At 45.0% G+C, this 23,940-nt stretch overlaps 2 protein-coding genes and 1 long non-coding RNA gene across 4 annotated transcripts in view; 2 read left to right on the top strand and 1 right to left on the bottom strand.

Annotated features, from left to right (window-relative positions):
* Positions 1-10,905, top strand: part of LOC119826004 (la-related protein 1B) — an 83,386-nt gene extending 72,481 nt beyond the window's left edge. The window contains 1 exon segment of the mRNA XM_042055971.1: positions 10,812-10,905. Within this exon segment, the coding sequence (XP_041911905.1) occupies positions 10,812-10,823 (12 nt within the window). The 3' untranslated portion in view covers positions 10,824-10,905.
* A 63-nt stretch (positions 10,906-10,968) lies between these two features.
* On the top strand, positions 10,969-21,558 carry LOC121677366 (la-related protein 1B-like). 2 transcript variants are annotated; one of them, XM_042055973.1, is made up of 7 exons: positions 10,969-10,981; positions 11,385-11,491; positions 14,637-14,754; positions 15,324-15,468; positions 17,039-17,148; positions 18,070-18,197; positions 20,007-21,558. In XM_042055973.1, exons 4-7 carry the CDS (start codon positions 15,359-15,361, stop codon positions 20,178-20,180), a joined length of 522 nt encoding a protein of 173 aa, XP_041911907.1. In that variant the 5' UTR covers positions 10,969-10,981; positions 11,385-11,491; positions 14,637-14,754; positions 15,324-15,358; the 3' UTR covers positions 20,181-21,558. The 2 variants fall into 2 exon arrangements, with proteins under 2 accessions (XP_041911907.1, XP_041911906.1); XM_042055972.1 differs by having other exon boundaries at positions 14,637-15,468.
* On the bottom strand, positions 13,974-20,501 carry LOC121677367. The gene is made up of 2 exons (XR_006020920.1): positions 20,176-20,501; positions 13,974-16,195 (listed from the first exon to the last, which is right to left on the bottom strand). It is a non-coding gene; the product is annotated as an uncharacterized LOC121677367 (long non-coding RNA).
* Positions 21,559-23,940: the final 2,382 nt, after the last annotated feature.

Here is a 23,940-nt window from a genome sequence, read left to right as displayed (position 1 = left end):
GTCCATCAAACATTGATAATAGTATATTAATTTTCATTTGTAATGATTTCTATAATATTTTAAGATTTGACTTTCATCTTTATTTAGGAATGTGAAATTTTTCTTTTTTATGACAGTCTTATTTTGTATTCATTATTTTATTATGAAGAACATATTCTACATTATTTCAGTGATTTTTGTGGCCATGGCAGTCTGTCTTGTGTGCATGCATATGTTTTCCTGGGGTTAAATCCATGCCTCCTCACATACTATGGGATCACTCCACCATGGAGTTATATGCTGTTGTTTAGTGGACTGCTCTATGATCTCTATTTGATCCAGTTGATTACTGGTATTGATGAATTCATTTTCTGTCTTCTTGTTAAGTTTATTTCTGAGGATAAGTTGAAATCTCTTCTCCTCATTCTGCTAGTGTTTCTGCTGCCTTTACTTTGGAGCTCTTCTGTCGAATGCATTCATACATGATTTATTGTGGTTGACTGGCAAATTGACCCTCCTATTGATTCGTGTTGTCCTTCTTTATCTTAGTAGTTCTCTTTGCTCTGGAATTTGTCAATTTTACTCCATGTTTCTATTGATTATTTGTGTGTGTGTGTATGTTTGTGATATATCTTTTTCTATCCTTTTACCTCCTTATCATTATACTTGAAGTAAAGTTTCTATGTCATATAACTGGATAATGTTCATTTTCAACCTTTTAGTTGGTATATTTAGAGTACTTACTTTTCATTTATTTTTTGTTTGTTTTTGAAACAAGATTTCTCAACATAGCCCTGGATATCCTGGAACCCACTATGTAGACCAGGCTGGCCTCAAACTCAGAGAGATCCTCCTTATACCTTCCAAGTTCTGGGGTTAAAGTCATGTGCCAACTGGCCTGGAATACTTACTACTTTTAATGTAATAAATGTGTTGGGACCTAAGGTTATACTTTTTATTTAATATTCATATATGCATACAACATGCTTAGATCCAACCCACCCCCTATTCTTTTTTTAAAAAAAATTATTTACTTATTATGTATACAATATTCTGTCTGTGTGTATGCCTGCACACCAGAAGAGGGCACCAGACCCCATTACAGATGGTTATGAGCCACCATGTGGTTGCTAGGAATTGAACTCAGGACCTTTGGAAGAGCAGTCAATGATCTTAACCTCTGAGCCATCTTTCCAGCCCCCTCCACCTCCTATTCTTTGCCTTCAATTTCTCTCCTCTCCCAATTCCACCTTTCCTCCCATGTTCATGTGTATACATAAATGCATTCTCTCTCTTAATGATTGTTATTATTATTACTATTTTACATCCTGACCACAGTTTCCCCTCCCTCTTCTCCACCCAGTCTCTCTCCCCACCTTCTCTCTGCCTCCACAACCCCATCCATTCCTCCATGGATAACAACCAAATACGACATATCAAGTGCTTGAACTTTTTTTTCTGCTTAATATTAGGTTTACATTTTTATTTCTTTGTTTCTATTCCCTGAGTTGTTTTTTTCCTTTCTCCTGCATTCTGTTGGTTATTTCTAATTTTTTGATGTCTTTTAGTTTATTTTGAACTTAGAAATATGTCTATGTGTGTGTTTAATGGTTTTAGTGGTTGTTCTAGGATTTGTGAAACATAACTTTTCATAGATTTTGGACAATAAATATTTTACTATTGCAATAAAATTGTGTATAAGCTTTCTGTACTGTTCCATTTCCCCCTCTGTGTGTATGCGCACACACGTGTGTGTGTGTGTGCGTGTGTGTGTATGTGTGTGTGTGTGTGTATATAGCCTCATGCACACATAAGGGGAGGTTTGTCAGAGGACAACTTTTGGGAATGGGTTTTCTTTTCCCCTTGCCTTTGAGACCAAGCATCTCTTGATTCTGCCATCCTCTGTACTAGCTGACCCACCATCTTCTAGGCCCTTCTTTGGTCTCTTGGGAGTGCTGATATCTGAATTTTGTTTTTGTTTTTACATGGGTTCTAGAGATTGAACTTGGGTTGTCAGGTTTTAACAGCAAATACTTTACACACTGCATCATCTCATTGTCTCCCCAAGAATTGTGTGTGTGCATGTGTGTGTGTGTGTGTGTGTGTGTGTGTGAGAGAGAGAAAGAGAGAGAGAGAGAGAGAGAGAGAGAGAGCGAGAGAGAGAGAGTTTTCCCTGTTGTGGGCAAAGAGAGCATTAGATCTTCTGGGAACACCACATAGGTGCTTGAGAATTGAATTCTCAAGGGCAGCAAGTGCCCTTAACTGAACTATCTCTCCAGGCCCCTCCCATGTATTTCTTTACTCAGTAGTTTTCTTCTTTATGTCTTCATACAATTAAAAGTCCATTGGGCTGTACACTTTTTTGTTTTGTTTTGTTTTTCAAGACAGGGTTTCTCTGTAGCTTTGGAGCCCATCCTGGAGCTAGCTCTTGTTGACCAGGCTGTCCTTGAACTCACAGAGATCCGCCTGCCTCTGCCTCCCGAGTGCTGGGATTAAAAGTGTGCACCACCACTGCCAGTCCATATACATGTTTTAGTTTTTTAACTATTAAAGATGTGTTTAAGAACTTAAAACAGGGCGCAGACCATTGTGTCAGTCCACACGTTACTCTGTTCTCCCTCCATTTCTGCTGTCTACGTCTCCTTCTGCTATCATGCCTTATCTATTACTAAAATCCATTCCTTAGCAATTTGTTCCATTCTGTAGCAATTTAGTATATTCGGCGACTTCTCTTAATTCTCCCTTATCTGCTAACTCTTCTTTCTGTTTCACTGATGTAGAATTCTGGGTTGGCCGTTCTTTTAGCATTTTAAATCATTGTGCTACCTCTTTTTGGCTTCCATCATTTGGATACGGAAATTTAGTCACTCGTTGTTCAATACAGACATTATTCTTTCTAGCTTTCCTTATCTTTCAAGGCAGCAGTGAAACCCAGGCTCTCCTTAGGGTGATTTTTATGTTTCAGCCTCTTCAGTGGTGGGATGACAGGTGTGCACTCCCAGTGACATCCAGTGAGAGGGTCACTGTCATCAGACTGGCTTCTGGGGAATGACCTGAGTGCTGCGAGTGAGTTTGTGTTGTCTCACCTTTGTTACAGTGGTTGTGCTCTAAACTACAAGCGGCCCAACTGCTAAGGCTGCATCCTGGGGGGAATTCTGTTCCACCAGACAATGGCTCTGTTGCTGCCACGAAAGGTAGTTCTAACTAAACTTCTATGGAGAGTCAAAGGTTGTGGTTAAAAACTTGTGAGAGTTAGACCAGCAACTGACTAACTCTCCCTTGCTGGCACCCCGGAAGCTACTCCCTTCACACCGCCCCAACTAAAAAATCCCATGCTAAACTCCTTGCTGGTACTTCCTGTCAACCAGTTGCTAACCCCACAAGAGTCCAAGTTAACTTTATTTAATTAATACAAATGCAACACATCTTTACAAATTAGCTCTTTTAACTTAAATTAACCTGTTTTCTTTACCTTTTGTCTCAGAGCATATTGACCTTTCTTCCTTCTGTGTGTCTTTCTTTCACTGTTTCTCTGTGTCTGGCTGGCTGGCATCTGTCTGGCTTCTTGCTCCAGGTATGTCTGTCATTCTCTCCTTCTCTTGTTCTTGTTAAATCTTCCTTTTGAGCCCAGACTTCTCCTCCTATTTTATTCTCTCTGCCTAGCTATTGTCTGTTCAGCTATTTATTAGACCAATCAGGTGCCTTAGGCAGGCAAGAGGAAACATGTGCAACACATCTTTACATAATTAGACAACTGCAGGATAAACAAATGTAGCCACCTTTACACAGTTAAAGTAATATTCTGCAGCGTAAACAAATGTAGCCCATCTTTTCCTGGCATAACACATATCCTACAACATCTTTGTTTTCCTCTGTTGAGGTGGACAATTTCTGTTCAATGTGACTGCCTTTTTAAATAATTTGTCACCCATTTAAAGACATTTAGGTATAATTGTCATAGTTTTCCTTTTGTTGTTTTTATACTTTTTTTTTTGAACCAGGCCTGGAACTTGCTATGTAAACCATTCTACAGAGATTTGCCTGCTTCTGTCTCCCAAGTACTGGCCATTGAATTCTTTTTACATAGTTGTAATTATATAATTTTAATAAATTTTGTGAAACTTTCATCACTTTAAGCTAAAAAATTAAATTAAACTGGGTGATAGGCATCCTGTCATCCCAGCCCTCAGGAGGCTAATGCAGGATGGTCTCAGTTTTAGACTAGTGTGGGCTGCAAAATATGATCCTGTCTCAAAAAAAAATTTAGCAGTTTTCTCCTGTTCCTTTCTTTGTAGACTCCAATTATGTGTGAATTAGGATGACTTGAGCCAGCTGCTCTATCACTGATACTCTGCACGCAGCTCCTGGTCACCCTCTCCTTTATCATTCCGGTCTTGACACCCTTCCTTCCTTCCTTCCTTCCTTCCTTCCCTCCTTCCCTCCCTCCCTCCCTCCCTCCTTCCTTCCCTCCTTCCTTCCCTCCTTCCCTCCTTCCTTCCTTCCTTCCTTCCTTCCCTCCCTCCCTCCCTCCTTCCTTCCCTCCCTCCCTCCCTCCCTCCTTCCTTCCTTCCTTCCTTCCTTCCCTCCTTCCCTCCTTCCCTCCTTCCCTCCCTCCTTCCCTCCTTCCTTCCTTCCCTCCCTCCCTCCCTCCTTCCTTCCCTCCCTCCCTCCCTCCCTCCTTCCTTCCTTCCCTCCTTCCCTACTTCCCTCCTTCCCCGTCCTTCCCTCCCTCCTTCCCTCCTTCCTTCCTTCCTTCCCTCCTTCCCTCCTTCCCTTCCCTCCTTCCCTCCCTCCTATCCCTCCCTCCTCCCTCCTTCCTTCCTTCCCTCCTTCCCTCCCTCCCTCCCTCCTTCCCTCCTTCCTCCTTCCTTCCTTCCTTCTTCCCTCCCTCCCTCCCTCCCTCCCTCCCTCCCTCCTTCCTTCCTTCCTTCTTTCCCTCCCTCCCTCCCTCCCTCCCTCCTTCCTTCCTTCCCTCCTTCCCTCCTTCCCTCTTTCCTCCTTCCCTCCCTCCCTCCCTCCCTCCTTCCTTCCCTCCCTCCCTCCCTCCCTCCTTCCTTCCTTCTTTCCCTCCCTCCCTCCCTCCCTCCCTCCCTCCCTCCTTCCTTCCCTCCTTCCCTCCCTCCCTCCCTCCCTCCTTCCTTCCCTCCCTTCCTCCCTCCCTCCCTCCTTCCCTCCCTCCCTCTCTCTCTCCTTTCTTTCTTTCTTTCTTTCTTTCATTTTGTTTTTTATAGAGTTTTTCTGTGTAAAAACAGCCCTGGCTGTCCTAGAACTAGCACTTGTAGACCGGGTTGGCCTCGAACTCACAGAGATCCACCTCCCTCTGCCTCCCAAGTGCTGGGATTAAAGGCGTGCAACACCACTGCCCAGCCAGTCCTTTCTTCTTTAGAGCATTACTTGATATTTTTAATCTCAGCGGTTGTGATTTTCTATTCTAAAAGTTTGACTGGATCCTCACACTACCCTGTACTTTATTGAATAAATACAGTACAGTTATAACTTTTTTCTTTTTTTTTTTTTTGGTTTTTGGCTTTCTCCCTCTGTAGCTTTGGAGCCTGTTCTAGAACTAGTTCTGTAGACCAAACTGACCTCAAACTCACAGAGATCTTCCTGCCTCTGCCTCCTGAGTGTTGGGATTAAAGGCATGTGCCACCACTGGGCAAATTTTTTGTTGTTATTTAAGTAAAGTCCATTCTAGGTCTCTGGGGTATCCTGCTTCTGAGTCCCGGCTCTCATGGGGAGCTATCTCTCTGGTAGCTCTGCCAATTTCTCTCCATCTCTACCCAGCACATCTTGTAGGCAGGACAGGTTGAAGGGTTTGCGGATGGGTTGGGGTTCCAGACCCTCCACTGAAAGTCTGTGCTGGTTTCAGGAGAGGCTGATTTAGGCTCCATAACCCCTATTGCTTGTAGTCTTACCTAGAGTTACCTCATAGATTCCTGGGAGTTCCCATTGCTCTAGGATAGAACCAAACATTATGGGAAAAAGTTAATTAAATGATCCCTAATGATATTCTGCTATACTCATAGATCGGTGCCTATCCCAACTCTCATCAGAAAAGCTTCCCCCAGCCACTGATGGAAACATGCAGAGACCCACAGAGAAACATTAGGCAGAGTTTGTGTAACCTTGCGGAAGAGAGGGAGGAAGGATTGCAGGACCCAGTGGTGTCAAGGGCACCACAAGATAACCCACAGCACCAACTAACCTGGACACTCATAGGGGCTCACAGAGACTGAACCCACAGCCAGACAGCCTGGAAGGGACTGACCTAGGCACTCTACACATATGTTACAATTGTGTAAGTTGGTCCTCTTGTGGGACGCATAACAGTGAAGGCAGGGCCTTTCTCTGACTCTGTTGTTTGTTTTGGTGACCCTTCCCTCCTACTGGGTTGCCTCGTCCAGACTTAATAGGAGGGGAGGTGCCTATTCTTATTACAACTTGATATACAATGGCTGATTGATATCCATGGGATGCCCACCTGTATCTGAGGAGAAACAGTGGAGGACTGGATGAGGGAAGAGAGGATGGGGATGGGGGTGGTGGGTGGTGGTGGTGGAAGATATGGGACTTTTGTTGGGATATAAAAAGAAAACAAAAAGTCCAAGCTCAGTGTGACTGGCTGTTCTAGTTCAGTTTGTGGTCAGCATATTCTGACCTATGGTAGGTGGTCATAACCTTCCATTATTAGGACTAAGGGCTATTCTCATGACACAGAGGCAAAGCTGAGAGGTCTCCTGACCAAAAGCCTTAAGTATTTACACTCTGGCATTTGCTGAACTTGTCTTTAGTGACACCTTTATTAATTTAAAAACAAACTGACAAGCAGAAAACCTTTGAAGTCTCTGTCTCCGGTGAATATGGTGTTGCTGTTGTACAAGACCGCTCCTGTGGGGAACAGCAAACAGTGTGGGAAGGGATTACACTGAGCTGTACTTTGATTTGGTGGGGGTGAATTTTGGAAATTCTCACCTTGTAGGAGAGTAGGCTCAGCGGCCCTTAGATTTAGCAAACATTCGGTTATTCACTGGGAAACTAGTTCAAATGGGGCTCCACATCAAATTCCTGGTCCAGTGAGTTATAGGCCAAATCCAGGAATGTACATCGCTGACAAATTCCCATCTCAGGGTGCTGGGTAGGACCACGTTTTGCTAGCCACTATTTAGCTTATAAGATATTCCTTCAAGAGCTTTTAGCAACATCTGGATGGATGGTAGATGGCTTGTAATGTGGTGTTCTGAAGAGCAGGTGGCCTGATTTGTTTTTTTAGCTCTTTTGAAGTATAATTTACATATCATTAAAATTTAATCACTTTGGGCTGCTCTTCCAGAGGTCTTGAGTTCTGTTCCCATCAATCACACGGTGGCTCACAACCATCTAGAGAAGGATCTGATCCCTTCTTCTGACATAAAGTTTTACATGCAGACAGAGCATTCATATCCATAAAATAAATAAATAAATCTTTAGAAAAATGTATCTACTTGAAGGCATTTGAATTTCAGTAAATGCTGTGTTGCACATCAGCAAAGCCTCTGTGAACAATAAGTGTGTTGGGAACGCACTTCCTGCTGATCTGTTCTGTCGGGTTAGCACTCGATGAAGCATTAGCATGTGCTTGTTCTCTTTTATGCATATTTTAAATGATTATTTTATGTCTCTCTCGCTCTCTCTGTCTCTGTCTCTGTCTCTCTCTCTCTCTGTGTGTGTGTGTGTGTATGTGTGTGTGCGTTTGATCTGCATGTATATCTATGTACCACATATGTGCTTGGTGCCCATGGAGACCAGAACAGGGTGACAGATCATCTGGGACTGAAGTTATAAACTGCCATGTGGGCACTAGGAATTGAACCTGGGTCCTCTAGAAGTAGCCAGTGCTCTTAACCACTGAGCCATCCCTTCAATCCTTATATCTGCAAATTTTAGTAGTATTTTAATGCCTGCTATCAGTATTTTATTTTAAATGAACTATTGATAATTATATATCATTATAAATAATGGGCTGCACAAATTTAAAATAAAAAGCATAGATCTTAGTCTTCATTAAATTGCTGTATCTATTCTTACTGGCATATCAAATTGATATTAATCTAGAATCAAGTTGATAAATGAAATAAAAGGACTTACTTTCGTTGGGCAGTGGAGAAGAGTAATGGGTAGAGTGCTCGCTGCCAAGCCTGGTGACCTGAGTTCAGCCTCGTGTGACGGACAGAGAGAACCGACTCCAAGTGGTCCCCTGAGCGCCATACCCTCACACCCCCTGCATAAAGTGCATAACTGTAGTTACAAGACCTTTATCATTTCATCTTTGAAATATTCAGATACAGATGAAACGTGCCAGTCTGACCTGATGTCAATCATTGGTGGTGGTTTGGCGCTCTTTATCTTGCCTAGCCTTCCCCATCTGTTTCTGGTACCGCATTCTCTCCTAGTCGCATTGTCCTGGAAATACTTCTTCATGTGTTGCAGCATGATAATAAAACTAAATTTCTGTAGGAAAGTAAGTGACAAACCCTTGCTCTGATCCAATTGTTGGTTTTCAGAATATTAAGTTGGAATCCCAACCACCTTTGAGTATAACTGAGCCTTAACATTTCCTATGGACTTGTGCAACTCGTGTCCTGCTTCCTTAGAACCTGCTGCAGCCATTGCTTAGTTGTTATACTGCTGATGATTGCTGGGATTCCTAGTTTGTCCCTCTCCTTTGACCTTTGTTGTTATCATTTAATTTGTTCTCATTCCCTTCTTATATATGTTTCTAATAATTTAGTAGTATTGGGTTCGAGGCTCAGACCCAGCTCATGGGTGGGACTCTCTCAGAGGTCTTATACGGCCCTAGGGAGCTTATTTGTTGCAGGATGTTGTTGATCCTAAAGATTTGGCATTTCTTTCACCTTGGTGCTTGATTTGACATTGTTCTAGTATATGCTCATTTTTATTTTCATGATTGTATGATATTTTGGCAGAAGTAAAATAGCATAAACACAACTGAATTAAGTTTACCGTTCCTTCTCCCTGGTGCTCAGTGAGTCTGTTTCCAGGGGTCTCCTGAGATGACAGACAGGAGTATACGTCAGTGGGCTAACCTGAAACTGTGGCTCAGCTTTCTAACGATCTGACAAAATATTTGAGAAACTTATAAGAAGGGGCATTTAATTCTGGCATAGAGTTTCAAGAATTCAGTCCATGGTCACTTGGCCCTGTTGCCTTTGGACCTGTGGTGGGAGTTTAGGAGCAAAGGGCCTTTGTACCTCATGGGGCATGGGAGGCCCAAAAAGGGGAGGGACAGAGGCACACCTCTGTGGGACCCGACTCCCCAGGAAGCTCTACGTCTGTAGTAGTTTTCACCAGTGTCCGTCTGAGTACCACCCCATTTACACCTGGACTTCTGAGAGATATTCCAGATCCAAGCTGTAACAGGGCAACATCTGGATAAAGTGCCGGGGGACACAGAAAGTATTTACTCTGCTGGCAAGGGGTGCCCAAGCTGTGTCTCACACACCCAGATCTGTGCTGGGCACTGAAAGAAACAGAGCCAGCTGGCTGTACACAAGATGAAGAACAGGACTTTCGGAGAGAAGGGAAAACTATGCATCGAGCAAGCAGGACAGCTGTTTGGGAAACCCTAATTGAAGCAGAGAATGGGAATAGATGGAGCAAATCAGGAAAGACGGGTTCTGAGTGGAGGCAGGTCTCATGGCTCTTCAGAACAACTGGTGAACATGAGAGAAATCTTAGGAATAGTGGCGTGAAGGTAAATTCAGTTTTGACTTGACAAACTTGCAGAGTATATGCAGATAGTAGGTGCTTGATAGTATTTGTGGGCTAAAAGAACAAACAGGCGTGAATCACAAGAAACACAGAGATAGAGAGAGTCTGCATGTTGGCCACTGGTACTCAATCTATCTTTTGCTCACTTGTCTTACCATACGATTTTTATGAAAAAAATCACCAAGACAAATAGTGCAGTAGAAAAATAGCCAAAGGATAGCCAGTGGTAAGCTCATGGAAGGGGAATTCTGACATTGGGTCTGTGCTAATACCCTCAAGGCCACTATACCTACCGGGAAATGCAAATAACATCCCTATCCTGTGGTCAGAAAGTAGTGCTTGTCTGAAGAAAAGCTGGTTTTGACTTGGGGTGAGATTGGCAAAAGTCTGTTGTGCTGCTTGCTGCTGAGTGTCAGCTGGTGAGCCACTGTAGACAGTGGTGAGGTGGTCAGCCTGGGGAAAGTCCCAAGACCTGCTTTCCGTTCATATAAACCCTGGAAAAACAGACATGTTCGCCTTAGAACATGAAACAAAGTATAATGTCCTATATACAAAGACAATTGGGAAAATAATACGTGTGTGTGTGTACATATGTTTTAGAGCTTAGTTATCTCAGGGGTGGGGGGTTAGCAAGAAGAAAATTGAAGTCTACATGATGATAGGGATGTGAGCCTTCCTTTAAGTTGTGTTATTTATGTGTTTGTGCATGTGTGTGGGTGCACACCCCCACAGCATGCATACGGAGGTGAGAGTACAGCTTGCGGTTCTCTGTCCTCTCCTGGGCTGTGTGCGCTGTGCAGCAGAGCTCAGGTCATCAGCCTTGGTAGAAGGCCAACCGTCCCGCCTGCTTGCTGCGTTGTAAAACCAGGTAACAGTTACCAAGTATTTATTTTAATTCTTTTTAAGAGATTTGAAATGTTTTGATGAAAAATCTCTTGTGCCTAGACAATTGCAGATTTGTCTTTGCTGCCAAAGTAAAATCTTCTTTTTAGCATCTAAATAATTTCAAGAGCTACTTTGCAGATTTGACTGACAAATGAGCTTAGAAGTGTTTGATCTTTCAGAAATGGCTATAGCCGCAGAGTCTGATGCAATGCCCTCTGCAGTTCCTGCATCCCCCAGGACTCATCCTGCATGGGCTTCCAGAGCACATCGAAGGCCTCGACTGCAAGGTCCCAACAGAACACTGAGATTTTATCCTGTTGTCAAAGAACCAAGAGCCATGGATGGAAAGGTACAAATGACCAGAAATATGAGGCCCGCCTTGCGTGCCTCTAGCAGCATGAGGGGCGGCATCTCCAAACTGCAGCAGGTCCCTTCAAAATGGTTCTTACAGTAGTGATCTTTTCTCAGACTGAGCAGGACCTCCTCATACAGGCTCACGTGATAAAAATCAGAGTGTAGTGAATCATTCTGTGCTGATTTCCTTTAGCCGTGTACCCCACCCGAGTCAGGGTCCTCCTTGGTAAGCTCTGTATCTTGTGTGTAAGATGTTTGGGGTCTGTGACTTCATGTGATTTCACAATGTGCCACCTGCAGTGTGAATGTGGGAGTTGGTTGACAGCAGAGGCTTTTAATTTCCTTGTGAAGGTCATACTACCAAAAGAAATTGCCATGTTTGACTTCTTTTCCTTTAGAGTCCACGAAAGAGGAAGACGAGCCACAGCACCAACCCCCCTCTAGAGTGTCACGTTGGGTGGGTGATGGATTCCCGGAACCATGGGCCAAGACCACCCTCTCTCAGGTACCTGATTGTCACACACTGTCTTGTGCTCTCATTTCAAGTTTTTGGAGAAGGGTACCAAGTTGCTGTTTGGAAGGATTTGAAAATTAACATGTAGAGAATTCTACAACCGAGCAACCATGGAGGGTGGGAGGAGCAGCGCTCTTCAGGGAGCACTGAGAGTTCTGGTGGGGGGATGCAGAGAGAAGACTCGGGCACAGCCTGTTTTCCATTTCAGTTCTTCCTCCCAAATGGGGATTGGACGAATGGTGTGAGTGTTGGGAAATTTCCTTAGAAGTAGCCTAGATTCTTCATAATAATCAGTAGATTCCTGGAAGGTGCTAAGAGAATTTTTGTGTTAAATGGTCTACTCAAACTGTATTAAAAATATAGAAAGAGAGTATTTTGAATTTTGTTTCCCTCTCGAGAAGAAACAGATAATCTATTAGCAGGGTGTACTTTCTTCTTTTTAGTTTTAACTTTTAAAAGATCATTATTTGCCAGGCGGTGGTGGCGCACGCCTTTAATCCCAGGCCTCGGGAGGCAGAGGCAGGCAGATCTCTGAGAGTTCGAGGCCAGCCTGGTCTACGAAGCAAGTTCTAGGGCAGCCAGAGCTATTAAACAGAGAAAACCTGTTTCGAAAAAACAACAACAAAGACCATTATTTACCGCAACGACAGGTGAAACTATAAGCCATTACCATATTACCATATTACTGTGCCGTTTATTTAGACCCTACCCATGGGCCCCCGGGTAAATGTGCCTGCTGCAAAGTCTGACAACCCAAGGTTAGCCCCCAGAATGCATGCCAGTTCTTCTTTATCTGTCCTCTAGTATCATGTGTGTAGGTGCACCTGGATACACAATGAATATAAGAATTTAAAGCCTATTTCATGTTTATGTAGAGAGTTTCAGATTTACTGTGCGATCATTTTCTTCACATTAAATTCAGCTGAGACATTTGACAGGCCCCAGGAATGATTAACTTTGTCAAACAAGTGCTAGGGATTTCATCTTCAATGCGGTCTTGAAGCTTGAATGCTCTTAACACGGCTCTCCTTAAATGCATTGTCCTTAACAGATAGGGTGTGTGCGTGTTGTTCAGCACGCTGCTTTTGAAGGACTTTAATCCATGAGTGGGTTGGGTTTTTGGTTTTGTGTGGGTTGTTTTGTTTTAGCATGGTTAGAGATTAGTAGGGAAAGGGCAATTTCAGTAGGATGTGGTTTTTGTGTCTGGTGCGAGTGAGAAGGGAACATGGAACAACAAACCCCCTTAGGAGCTTATTAGAGGGGGTGTGTACAGGCCTGGGGAAGGCCGGCTTTTAAAAGCTGCCTTGCACATGCACACAGGGGGTTGACATGACTACATCGTACGCAGATGACAGGGGCTCATGCATGCGCGCAAGGGCTTAGCTGAGTCATACGTGGATGATGCAACCACGCCGCATGTGGGTCACGTGGAGGGGGCTTTAACATCCCTGGGGCCATTAGGCCCTTCTGCCTGAGGGCTTGTCCGTACATGCATGGCCCTAGAACCCAGAAGTGTCAGCCTTATTGTGGCTGAAATCATAACAAAGTTTCTCTGTGTAGCTCTGGCTGTGCTGAAACTCATTTTGTAAACCAGGTGGCCTTGAATTCACACAGATTTGCCTGCCTCTGCCTTTGAGTTCTGGGATTAAAGGTATGTGCCGCCAGGTGAATGAGTTTCTAAGAGTCAAATTTGATCATGTTATATTTTTCTTGCTAATAATTAACATTCATAACTCGTCTATTCCCTGTCTCACCCCACAATTTGCCACAAATATGGATGGTGGTGGTGACTGTGACTGTCCACACGCTGCCACGCTGTGTTCCCACAAATATGGATGGTGAGCTGAACCTGGAGCTCTCCATCCCGGTACCCTCCAGGGGCTGTCTGCACTGTGAGAACTGCCCAACTGCGTTGCTTGCTGTCTTAGGAGGATCTTGGTGGCAAGGTAGATGAAGAATAGTGAACCCCGGTGGAGGCAGAGGAAGACCTACACTTGAATTACAGGGTCATACGGAAGAAAGTCCACGGTGGTCGGTCCTTCAGAGGGAGACTAATGTAGGCACATGCAGGTGTGACCGTGAGATTGTTAGCTTTACCCTGTCTGAGTTTATTGCTCATCTCTGTCATTCATCTTAATCTAGTTAAGTTGAGGTTTTCTCCGGTACTGTAATGTTGACAACAGCAACAAAACTATTCTCAAATAAATCAACAACCTGGAAGAGTAAATGAGCTGTTAAATTTTCTTTTTTCCTTTTCTTTTTCTTCATTTTAGAGTTTTAGTGAATTTGTGGCATTGTTCTGAGTGATGCTGTTTTGGACCTTCTGTGTCCGAGACCATGCTTCCAAAGTATACCACTTAGCAGGGTAGGGGCACAAGGATTAGAAAAATGTAAAGTAGGAGGAACAGAGATAAGAAAGAATCACTAAGATGTAGGATAGTAACCAGGAGGGCCCCTCAGCGCATACCGAATGCTGAATTCACCCATGTTTATTTTCCAGACACTTTTATACTCCAATACAAAAGGGGGAAGAAAACAAAAGATACATTAACATAATACAAAGGACAATAGTTACTTGCTTCAATACCTGAGCCATCAAGTCATGAATTCCTGACAAAGCATTCTGTTGTTTAGGCAGTGAACCCACCATAGACCAAGTATCCTGAAGGCCACCACTGCCAAGGTCAAACCTCCTATTTTAGAAGAAGGAGCAGAAGTATTCTTGAATATCTTGAATATTGGTCAGGGTGAAGTGGATCTACCTATATGGACCATCTTACTGTCAGAAGGACCATGTGACTACACCTAGGTCAGGATGCATAGCCCTAGTAGTTGTCAACAGTTTTGAGCAACCTCAAACTCTCTGACCTTCAGACAAGGTGGAAATAGGCTCATTTTTGGGCCTCCAGATGTGTACATAGTTAAGCATGGCTTGACACTGCTCAGGCAGTCAATAATGAAGAAATAGAAGCACACATTGCTTTGTGTTTTGGGAGTTTTCTATTCCTCCTTTTCGCGTGTGGGTATGCGTGCGCACTTGGAGGATGGAAGCTGATGTCCTCTCTACCTTACTCACTGAAGCCGGTGTTTTTAGTCAAGCCCAGAAAAGAGTCACTGACATGGCTAATATTTCTAGGCAATTGCTCCAGGGATCTCCTGTCTCCGCCTTCTGAATCTGGAAGTGCAGGCAGCTGCCACGTCCACCCAGCATCCACATGAGTCCTGGTGATGAGAATCCAGTCTCCTTGTTTCGGGTGAGCCACTGATAGTTTTTCCTGTCCTCAAACAGCAGTTCCAATGCTTCACCTTCGGAAGGGGCACCACTCCCAGGAGGCTGCAGCTGCACGCCTCACTCATTCCCAAAGTTCCAGCATCCTTCTCACGAACTGCTGAAGGAAAACGGCTTCACCCAGCGAGAGTACCACAAGTATCGCCGGAGGTGTCTAAGTGGTGAGACGCTTCGTCTAGCTGTGTTGACATGGTAGGGAACTTGGTCTAAATGACAAGGTGCCTGCCCTTTGTCTAGCTGCACTGATGTGCAGGAGATTCTAAAACTTAAACTGTCACTTTATATCTTACTAAGATAGCCTTTTATTTTGTCCTAAATAAGTACCTTTAGTTTATATTTTCTTGTGGGTTTTTTACAGCTTAAACACATTAGTAAATGGACTTAGTACCTTCTTGCTGTACTGTTGACAAGTATTCATAACTTGAGTGGTGTGTCATAGATTTACTGTTGGTCCTTTATTTAGCAGAATCTCAATCGCTGTTTCGGGGTTGTTTCATGTTTTGTTTTTTCATTTGAGGTATTCTCTCTTTCCAGAGAGAAAACGCTTAGGAATTGGACAGTCCCAGGAAATGAACACCCTCTTTCGTTTCTGGTCCTTCTTCCTCAGAGACCACTTCCACAGGAAAATGTATGAGGAATTTAGACAACTTGCTTGGGAAGATGCAAAAGAGAATTACAGGTCCAACGTTTCCTAATGCCTTTTCTAATATTCTTTTTAAAAACATCATTTCAAGTAGTCTGACTTTGAAAATAACCACAGTGTGAATGGAATACGGGTTATATTTGTTTTATGTTGCTGTGCAGTAAATAACCCTAAACTCAGATTAAAGCAAACGTTTGTTAACGCCTAAGGGCAACTTTATAAACCCATCTGGTCAGGTAGCTTCAACCCAGGTCCCTCATAGAGTCCCATGCAGGCCGTTTCCAGGGTTGGCATCTCTGCAGTATCTTCCTGGGCTCCTTCCCTTGGCCGTTGGCTAGGGCATCACTTCCTAGCCACAACTGCCTCACAAGAAAGAGTATTTTTAGCATAGTTGTAATGGATTAAGTAAAATGCTGCGGATCCCTGAGTGGCTGCAGCAGGCAGTGGGTCCATGAGACCACGCCGCAGCTCCTCCAAAGTGATGGCAGGCAGTGGGCAGTGAGCAGTGGGTCCCGAGACCACAGGTCCCCAAAGTGGCAGCAGGCAGTGGGCTGCTGCTCCTGAGAGCAGCCAGTCCCAGGTAGGGACAGCCGCAGTTCCCCAAGTGGCTGTAGTGAGCCACAAGGGGCAGTGAGTCCCAGGCAGAGAGTTGCTTGGTGGCTGAGAGACCTGGATGGAGCAGCCAGTCCCACGAGGAGAAACAGACAGATGGGCACACCACGAGGCCATGTCGCAGGTCGCAGGTCTCCAAAGGCTGCTGGTCCTGGGCAGGGAGCCGCGCAGGCGGGCAGGTGAGAGACAGAGACATGGATAGGCACACCATGCAGAGTGAGGTTGGATATTTATTTAGTGGGTTATGGAAGGGAAAGGGGAGAAGAAGAAGAGAGAGAGGGGGGGGGAGAAGTGGGGAGAAGGGAGAGACAGAAGCTACCTCTTGGAGAGGGAGACAAAAAAGAAGGGACTCAGGCTAGAAGCTGAAGATCAGCAAGCCTCAGCAGATGGGAAGGGAGTGGGCGTGGCTTGTCTCTTAAAGGGACAGAGCAGACAATTACAGTAGCTACTCACAGAGCGCTGATCTAAGAGAAGGGAGCTGCCAAGGCAGAAGCCTCAGTACTTGTCCCAGATTCTCTAGGTAGTTATGAGAGAAGAAACAGGGGGAAATGCCTTTCTGATTTGTTAAGTGATGTTATAAATCTGCTGTGAATATACTTTATAACATCTGGAGCTCTGTAATTAAGCTTAGACCATTATAGTTGAAAAGATGAAAAATGTGAACTGTTCCAGACAAAAGACTGTATTCAAGAGAAAAATCTAAAACGTTTCCAGTGTCACAGAGTCTTTTGACCAGCTCTTAGGAAATAGCACTCCTGCACTTTAACAATTTGTGCTGAGGCAGGAGGCTGGCAGGTTCAGGGCCAGCTACAGCTACATTGTGAGTTCTAGGGTAGCCGTGAGTACAGAGTGAGACTCTGGCTCAGAGAACAAAAATAAGAAATACGACTAAGCGACCTTGGTTAAGGGCTGTGCCAGGTAGAAAATGCTACTATGAGGTGCTTGCAAAGTCTAGCAAAGCCACAGTTTTATGCCTTTTTCTTCCTTTCCACAGGTATGGGTTAGAGTGTCTTTTCAGGTTTTATAGTTATGGACTGGAAAAAAAATTCAGACAAGAAATTTTTAAGGATTTTCAAGAGGAAACCAAAAAAGACTACGAATCTGGTAAAAGCAAACACTGTCTTTGGAAACTGTAGACTTGACCTGTCAGTAAATGGGAAGGAAGGCCGACAAGATGACCCTGGGTAAAGGCACTGCCACCAAACCTGTAGCCCTGTAGTGAAGGGAGAGAATCCACTCTAACAAGCGTCTTGGCCCAAACCTACATGTGCGCACGCACGCACACACACACACACACACACACACACACACACACACACACACACACGTAGTTTTAGAAAAGCACGTGAAGATTTTTATCTTCAGGACAAATCACTTAAGACCCTGCCCACTGTTACAGTTCTTGATAAAGGTGTGACACCATGACACCATATAGTGAGACAGCTCCTTCTGTGAGATTTTTTTTTCTTCTCCCAAGACAGAGTTTCTCTATCTAGCAGCTCTGGCTGTCCTGGAACTTGCTCTGTAGACCAGGCTGGCCTCAGACTCACAGAGATCTGCCTGCCTCTGCCTCCCGAGTGCTGGGACTCAAGGTGTGTATCAGCACCACCCAGCCTGTGAGGTTCTCTGCCTTACGGAGTGTGTGCCAACATTAACTTCTTGATAAACAGCTGCCCACTGGTCCTTCTCAGGAGCATAGCTAGGTGTGCAGAGTGTAGGCTCTGGGTCCCTTCCCCTTGCTTAGTAGCCACGTGACTTAGGCTGGCTCTTCCACCTTGCCAGCTCCCGTGTTCCCATCTGTAATGCAGAGATAAGGAACCTTCTCACCAGTCCGGTTACATGGGGGTCAGATTAATTCGACCCACGATAAAAACTTAAATTGTGCCTGTTATATAACAAATGATCAGTGACTATTAGCTGCCACCTTTGCTGATTTAGTGTGTGTCCTAATGGACTGTAAGTGGTATACTGCTGGTGGGATCATAGTTGTTAGTTCCATGTAACATATATTCTTTGGTTTTTAAGGCCAGCTATATGGACTGGAAAAATTTTGGGCCTATCTGAAGTATTCTCAGTCTAAGACACAGTCTGTCGACCCAAAACTTCAGGAATACCTCTGTAGTTTTAAGAAGTTAGAAGACTTCCGTGTTGATGTAAGTTTTAATTTCTTTCCCCTATTGTTTTTATCAGCTTTATAACTTAACAAATTTTTATAATCCTGATCTTAAATCTTTGGGTTTTTAATTTTAAAATTTTAACTTTTCACTTTTGACATCAAACTTTGAAAGCAGGTACAAAAATAGATTTAAAAAAACAATCATTATTTTCTTCATTTAGATTTCCCAGAGTTGGGAAATGGCTGGGGAGATGGCTCCGTTGGTAAAGTAGTTGCTAAGCCTGCATCAGATTCCCCAGCATCCATGTGAAAGCTGAGGACATGCAGTGTGCATCTGTAACCCTGACACGGAGTTAGTGAGAGGCCATGTCTCCAAAGATAGGGTGGAGAGTGGCAGAGGAATGTGTCCCACATCAACTGCTGTTCCCCACGTGCACACAGACACATGGGCACTTGCGCGCGCGCGCGCACACACACACACACACACACACACACACACACACACACACACACACACAAAATTTCCCAAATGCAAACATCTTACATAATGGTACAGTTGTCGTGCATTTGAATTTGGATATGCAACCATACTTAGATGGCTCCTAGACCAAGGCGATGCCCCTGGTTTTTCTACATTTATGGAGACAATCCGCAGAACCAGGAGAGAGCTTTGGATCCCCTGGAGCTGGAGCTACAAGAGTCTGTGAGCCACCTGATGTGGCTGCTGGAGATATCAACTCTGATCCTCTGTCAGAACAGCCAGTGCTCTTAACTGCTGAGTCATCTCTCCAGCCCCAGCTTTCTACCTGTGGTAGGGTTGGTGAGTGTTCCAGACGGGGTTTCCCTGTGTAGCCCTGGCTGTCCTAGGACTTGCTCTGTCAACCAGGCAGTCCTCGAACTCAGAGAACCACCTGCCTCTGCCTCCTGAGTGCTGGGACTAAAGGTGTGGGCCATCACTCCCTGGCAGAAACTTTCTACTTCGTAATGTGCTTTTGTCCATATAACTTTTATAACGTGTGCTGATAGGCATTTATAGTTTCTTCATAATAAAATTAGTGTAAGGGTTGATCCTAGTGTGCTTGTAGCTCTGGACTGAATAGATCCCTGGCAAATTAATGCAAGACTGTTAATCGGTTTGATTAACTGGTTTAATTTCAAATGGGGAAAAAAAGGTTAAACCAAGAAAATAACTGCAAAGGAGGGAATGGGGGGGTGGGGCTGAAAAATAGAAAAGACGTCATTCCTGCCTCAGTGTAAGCCACAAGTACACCAGAAGGCAGGAGAAGATGACCGTTTTCACTTGTTTTCAGATTCAACAGTATTAGCCTAATGGTATTTATACAGTTGGATCTATAGCTGAAGAAAGACCCCGCAGCACAGAGTACTGCTTGCAGTCTAAAGGGGTTGAAGGTGTTTGGATTTAGTATCCTCAATAATTCTGTTTAGTCCTCTAGCACGGGGATCCTGGGTGAAATGTCAGGCCGGCTTGAGGCTGTTTGGCTTGGCACCTTTCTCCGCTTTCTGGTCCCATTCAGCTGTTAACCATTAGACACCGGAGCGTCCCGAACATGAGCTCAGGGTAAGGAAAAGGCTAGAACGTGTTTTCTTGGAGGGAGGAACCCCCCTCTGTGCTTATTCTCCCAAATGTGAGAGAAGCGTCTCAAGTTTACGTAGACTGAACAGCTAATCCCAGCCGGCCAAGGAAACGTCGATTTAACCCTGGAGTTGCTGTGAGAATTCATTATGTGCTGCAAAGCAGCATGGGAGCCCCTGGTTGGAAAGCCTGGCCTTAGACTCTGCGGGGGGCAGTGAAAGTGTCTACTCTGTTGTCTTTCCTGCCTTGCAGCCCCCCATTAGTGAGGAACTTGGGAGAAAAAGACATTCATCTACTCCTGGGGAGGAGAGTAATCGCCACAGACTTCCGTCGCTCTCCGCCACACCGCCACCACCTGCTGCTCTGCCTGCGTCTGCCGGTGACCCGCCTGAGAAACCTCTGGCTCCCAGGGACCACTCACCGTGACGGCGCGGCCTCGGCCTCCGTGGGGGAAGTAGACCTCACACAAAAGCCGCGTGTCCTTGAAATCAGCAGTAGCATCTCCTGATGTTTAATTGTGATAATCAGAAAACAAAAAGGAAGAAAAATGGTTGTCTGTTTTTCTGGCAAGATGAATTCCACAAACAAGGTCTGATTGACCTTAGGAGATCCTGTAGTCCTGCACCTTGGCCTCCTGTCTTCTCGAAGGCCATTGTTTACAAAATTCCTTTAGTACATTTACAGGCACGCACCAGGACCAGCTGACAGTCCAGCTCCTCCTCCTTACGGAAGATCCAGTGCGCTGTATTCGTCTCTTCTATGGAACTCCAGGGTCAAATCGTCACGTCAGTCCAGATCTGAACGTATCAAAAGCAAGGAGGGATTTTGTATATAGGTTTTAAGTTCAGAAATGGATATGAAAGATACATATTTTCTGTATATACATAGTTTGAAGGATTTTTTTGTTTTATTTTTTTAACAAAACAACGCACAGCTGACTGTAATTGTCGTGAGGCCTGTGGGCTTTGGGATGTGGCTGATTTCACAGTGCTGTGTTGATGTGGAGCTTTCTGAATTGGCATAAGTTGGGTATGTAGATTCAGAGAGTTTGACTTTTGTGATTCTACAAAACCTTGCCCATGTAACTGAAAACAACTGGGCTCTGTTGGAATGCTTGTGTAAATAAATTAATTTGTTTTGAAGGTGTCTGCTGTTTATATCTGCCAGTGGGCATGTCAGCAGTCACATGACCATTCCCTTTTTTTTTTAAAATTTTGTCTTATGCTCATAATTGCTTTCAAGACTTGAAACAAATTTATTTCTAATTCTTAGTGCTATTGCAACCGATGTAAATAATAGTTTTATTTTGTGGAATTTAAAAAATAAATTATTTTGAAGTATTTGAATTGACTTTTAAATTTGATCTCTGCTATATTTACAAAGCGGTATATTCAAGCTCTGCTAGCATTTCAGTTGTCATCATGATTTATTAACGACGTTCCAGCTGCGAAGTTCTCAGGTTTGTTTGTGCTGAACACAGTCTGATCCGCGAGGACTGCAGTGCACCGGCAGAAACAGCTGCTTGCAACGCACTACATTTATTATATCTTTTTCAGCAGACTGGATATCTTGTCTTGTTCTCATAAGTTACAGATTAACATACTTCTGGGGCCGTGACTTAGTGGCTCTTACCAAGCGTTTACACGGCCCTGAGTCCAATCCTCACCACTGGGGGAAAGAAATCTACGGTTTGCAGAGGTGGTGATGTCGCTGGGATCAAATGCTTGCTAGCACTGTGAGGCCTGGACTGCACCCCTGACAGAGAAAAGGGGAAGAAAGAGAAGAGTGGGAGAGAAAAGAAAAAGAACGGACAGGAGTGTTGGTTCATAAACGCCTTCTCATTCGGTTGTCGCGTATATATAATAACACGGGTTTGTGCTTACTGCAAAGGCAGTTTTGAAGTTTCAACCTTAGAAAGCAACTGGGAGCACTCAGTTTTTTTTTTTTTTTACTCACCTGTGCTGTAGGGAGGGCACAAACCAAGAGGCTGTTCTGTCCTTCAGGGGACGGTTCTGAGCCAGTAAGTTTGTTCAGGAAATGATGTATTATCTGTAAAAGTGTGGTCAGTTTGTAATGCGTATTTTATGATATTATTTTGTGTATACATGTACTTTGAGAAGTTCAGAAACACTCAAAAAAGAAAATAAAACACCTTTTAAAAAAAGCAAAAACCCAAATTGGTGTTACTCCTTCTGTGTTTGTAAGCATCACCAACACATTTTTCTCCTCATTAAACTAAGGAAAAAATGGATTGTTGATTAAGACATTTTATGATTTGGGGGGAAACATGCCACAGTAACATGCGGAGGTCAGCGGACACCTTGCAGAGTCTGAGTGGGAAGTTGCATTGCCTATGGATTCTGTTATTACTAGATTGTTTGACCATGTCCTTTTCTTTTTTCTTAAGGGAATGATTATCTTCCTTGATTAATTTATCTGACATCTTACTTACCAAGGAGTGCAGTTTTTGATAAAAGTTAAAATTATGTGCCCTTAATTTAAAGGCAGTGGCACTCGATGAAAAGAAAATACTATAAACTGGCTATAAATCTAAGTGATCAGATCCACAATTCAAGTCGCTTGAGATCCTATCCCTTTCCTTCCCTGGGACAAGCATGAGGCCCGCGCCTGTCATCCCAGCAAGTTGTGCAGCTAAAGATGACCTTGAAATCCTGACCTTCCTCCTCACAGTACTGGGATCACGTCTGGTGTAGATTCTATTTTGATTTTTCTGAGCTTGTTTTGACAGCTGAAACTCCAGCCTGGCATTTTCTTAGCATCTTGCTGTTATGCTGGGATGTTACCACGTTCCTTTATGTGCTCAGTCTTTTCTCTCAGCTAATTCCTTGTGTCTCTTCTTGCGTGGGAGACAGATCCAATAGAATGCCCAATCGTACAACCACTAGATGGCAGAGTAGAGTAAGTCAGCTCTGTGACTTGCGATATGGGAGTGGGGTGTGTGGGTGTGTGGGCGTATATGTGTTGAACTCTTACTCCATCTTGTGGTGATACAGAATTATCCATGACTTGAATTCCTAATATTAATACATATTTCCCTGTTTATTAGTAAATTATTCTGAGCTATTTCGTTATTGATAGAGAAAACATAAAATTTTTGCTTTGGTATTGTGTCCTTCCACTTGAGAGTTTATGATTAACTCTCTTGGAATGGAAACAGAGGGAGAAGATTATCGGATCAATGCATTTAAATGTCTGGCCAGCATAACCCATGTAATTAAATCATTGGTAAGTAGCTCCTGGAACGCGAGGAACCCAGCCAGGCGAATGGCCAGCCTGGGGCTGGGGCTCTGGGGCTGGGGCTGGGACTGGGGCTCTGGGGCTGGGGCTGGGACTAGGGCTCTGGGGCTGGGGCTCTGGGGCTGAGGCTCTGGGGCTGGGGCTCGGGGCTGGGGCTCGGGGCTGGGTCTCTGAGGCTGGGGCTCTGGGGCTGGGGCTCTGGGGCTGGGACTGGGGCTGGGGCTCTTGGGGCTGGAGTTCTGCGGCTGGGGCTCTGAGGCTGGGGCTGGGGCTCTGGGCTGGGGCTCTGAGGCTGGGGCTCTGGGGCTGGGGCTCTGGGGCTGGGGCTGGGGCTCTGGGGCTCTGAGGCTGGGGTTCTGGGGCTGGGGCTCTTGGGGCTGGGGTTCTGGGGCTGGGGGCTCTGGGGCTGGGGCTGGGGCTCTGAGGCTGGGGCTCTGGTGCTGGGGCTGGGGCTCAGAGCTGGGGCTCTGGGGCTGGGGCTCAGGGCTGGGGCTCTGGGGCTCTGGGGCTCTGGGGCTCTGGGGCTGGGGCTGGGGCTCTGGGGCTGGGGCTCTAGGGTTGGGGCTCTGGGGCTGGGGCTCTGAGGCTGGGGCTCTGGGGCTGGGGCTCTGGGGCTGGGGCTCTGAAGGTGGGGTTCTTGGGGCTGGGGCTCTGGGGCTGGGGCTCTGGGGCTGGGGCTCGGGGCTGGGGCTCTGGGGTTGGGGCTCGGGGCTGGGGCTCTGGGGCTGGGGCTCTGGGGCTGGGGCTGGGGCCCTGGTGCACAAGCTATAGGCTGTGGCCTGATGTCCTTTAACCAGCGGGAGCCTAACAGCAGCGTTTGTCGCTCTGCAAGTCAGAAGTCAAGACTGGGTGCTCATGGGTAGATTTTATTTTTTGCATGTTTAGTGTTTTCTGGCAGAGACTTGTCTGGTATTTGGATAAGTCCTCT

Source organism: Arvicola amphibius, chromosome 11, assembly GCF_903992535.2.
Source record: "Arvicola amphibius chromosome 11, mArvAmp1.2, whole genome shotgun sequence".
Lineage (NCBI taxonomy): Eukaryota > Metazoa > Chordata > Mammalia > Rodentia > Cricetidae > Arvicola > Arvicola amphibius.
Note: the sequence above shows the minus strand (reverse complement) of the source record. Positions and strands in the feature narration are given on the sequence as shown.

Excerpts from the sequence above, each read along its gene's own strand:
- LOC121677366 (XM_042055973.1), top strand. The coding sequence starts at position 15,359 with ATGAACACCCTCTTTCGTTTCTGGTCCTTCTTCCTCAGAGACCACTTC. Across the intron at positions 17,149-18,069 it reads CAAAAAAGACTACGAATCTG|GCCAGCTATATGGACTGGAA; the intron begins GTAAAAGCAAAC and ends TTGGTTTTTAAG. Across the intron at positions 18,198-20,006 it reads TAGAAGACTTCCGTGTTGAT|CCCCCCATTAGTGAGGAACT; the intron begins GTAAGTTTTAAT and ends CCTGCCTTGCAG.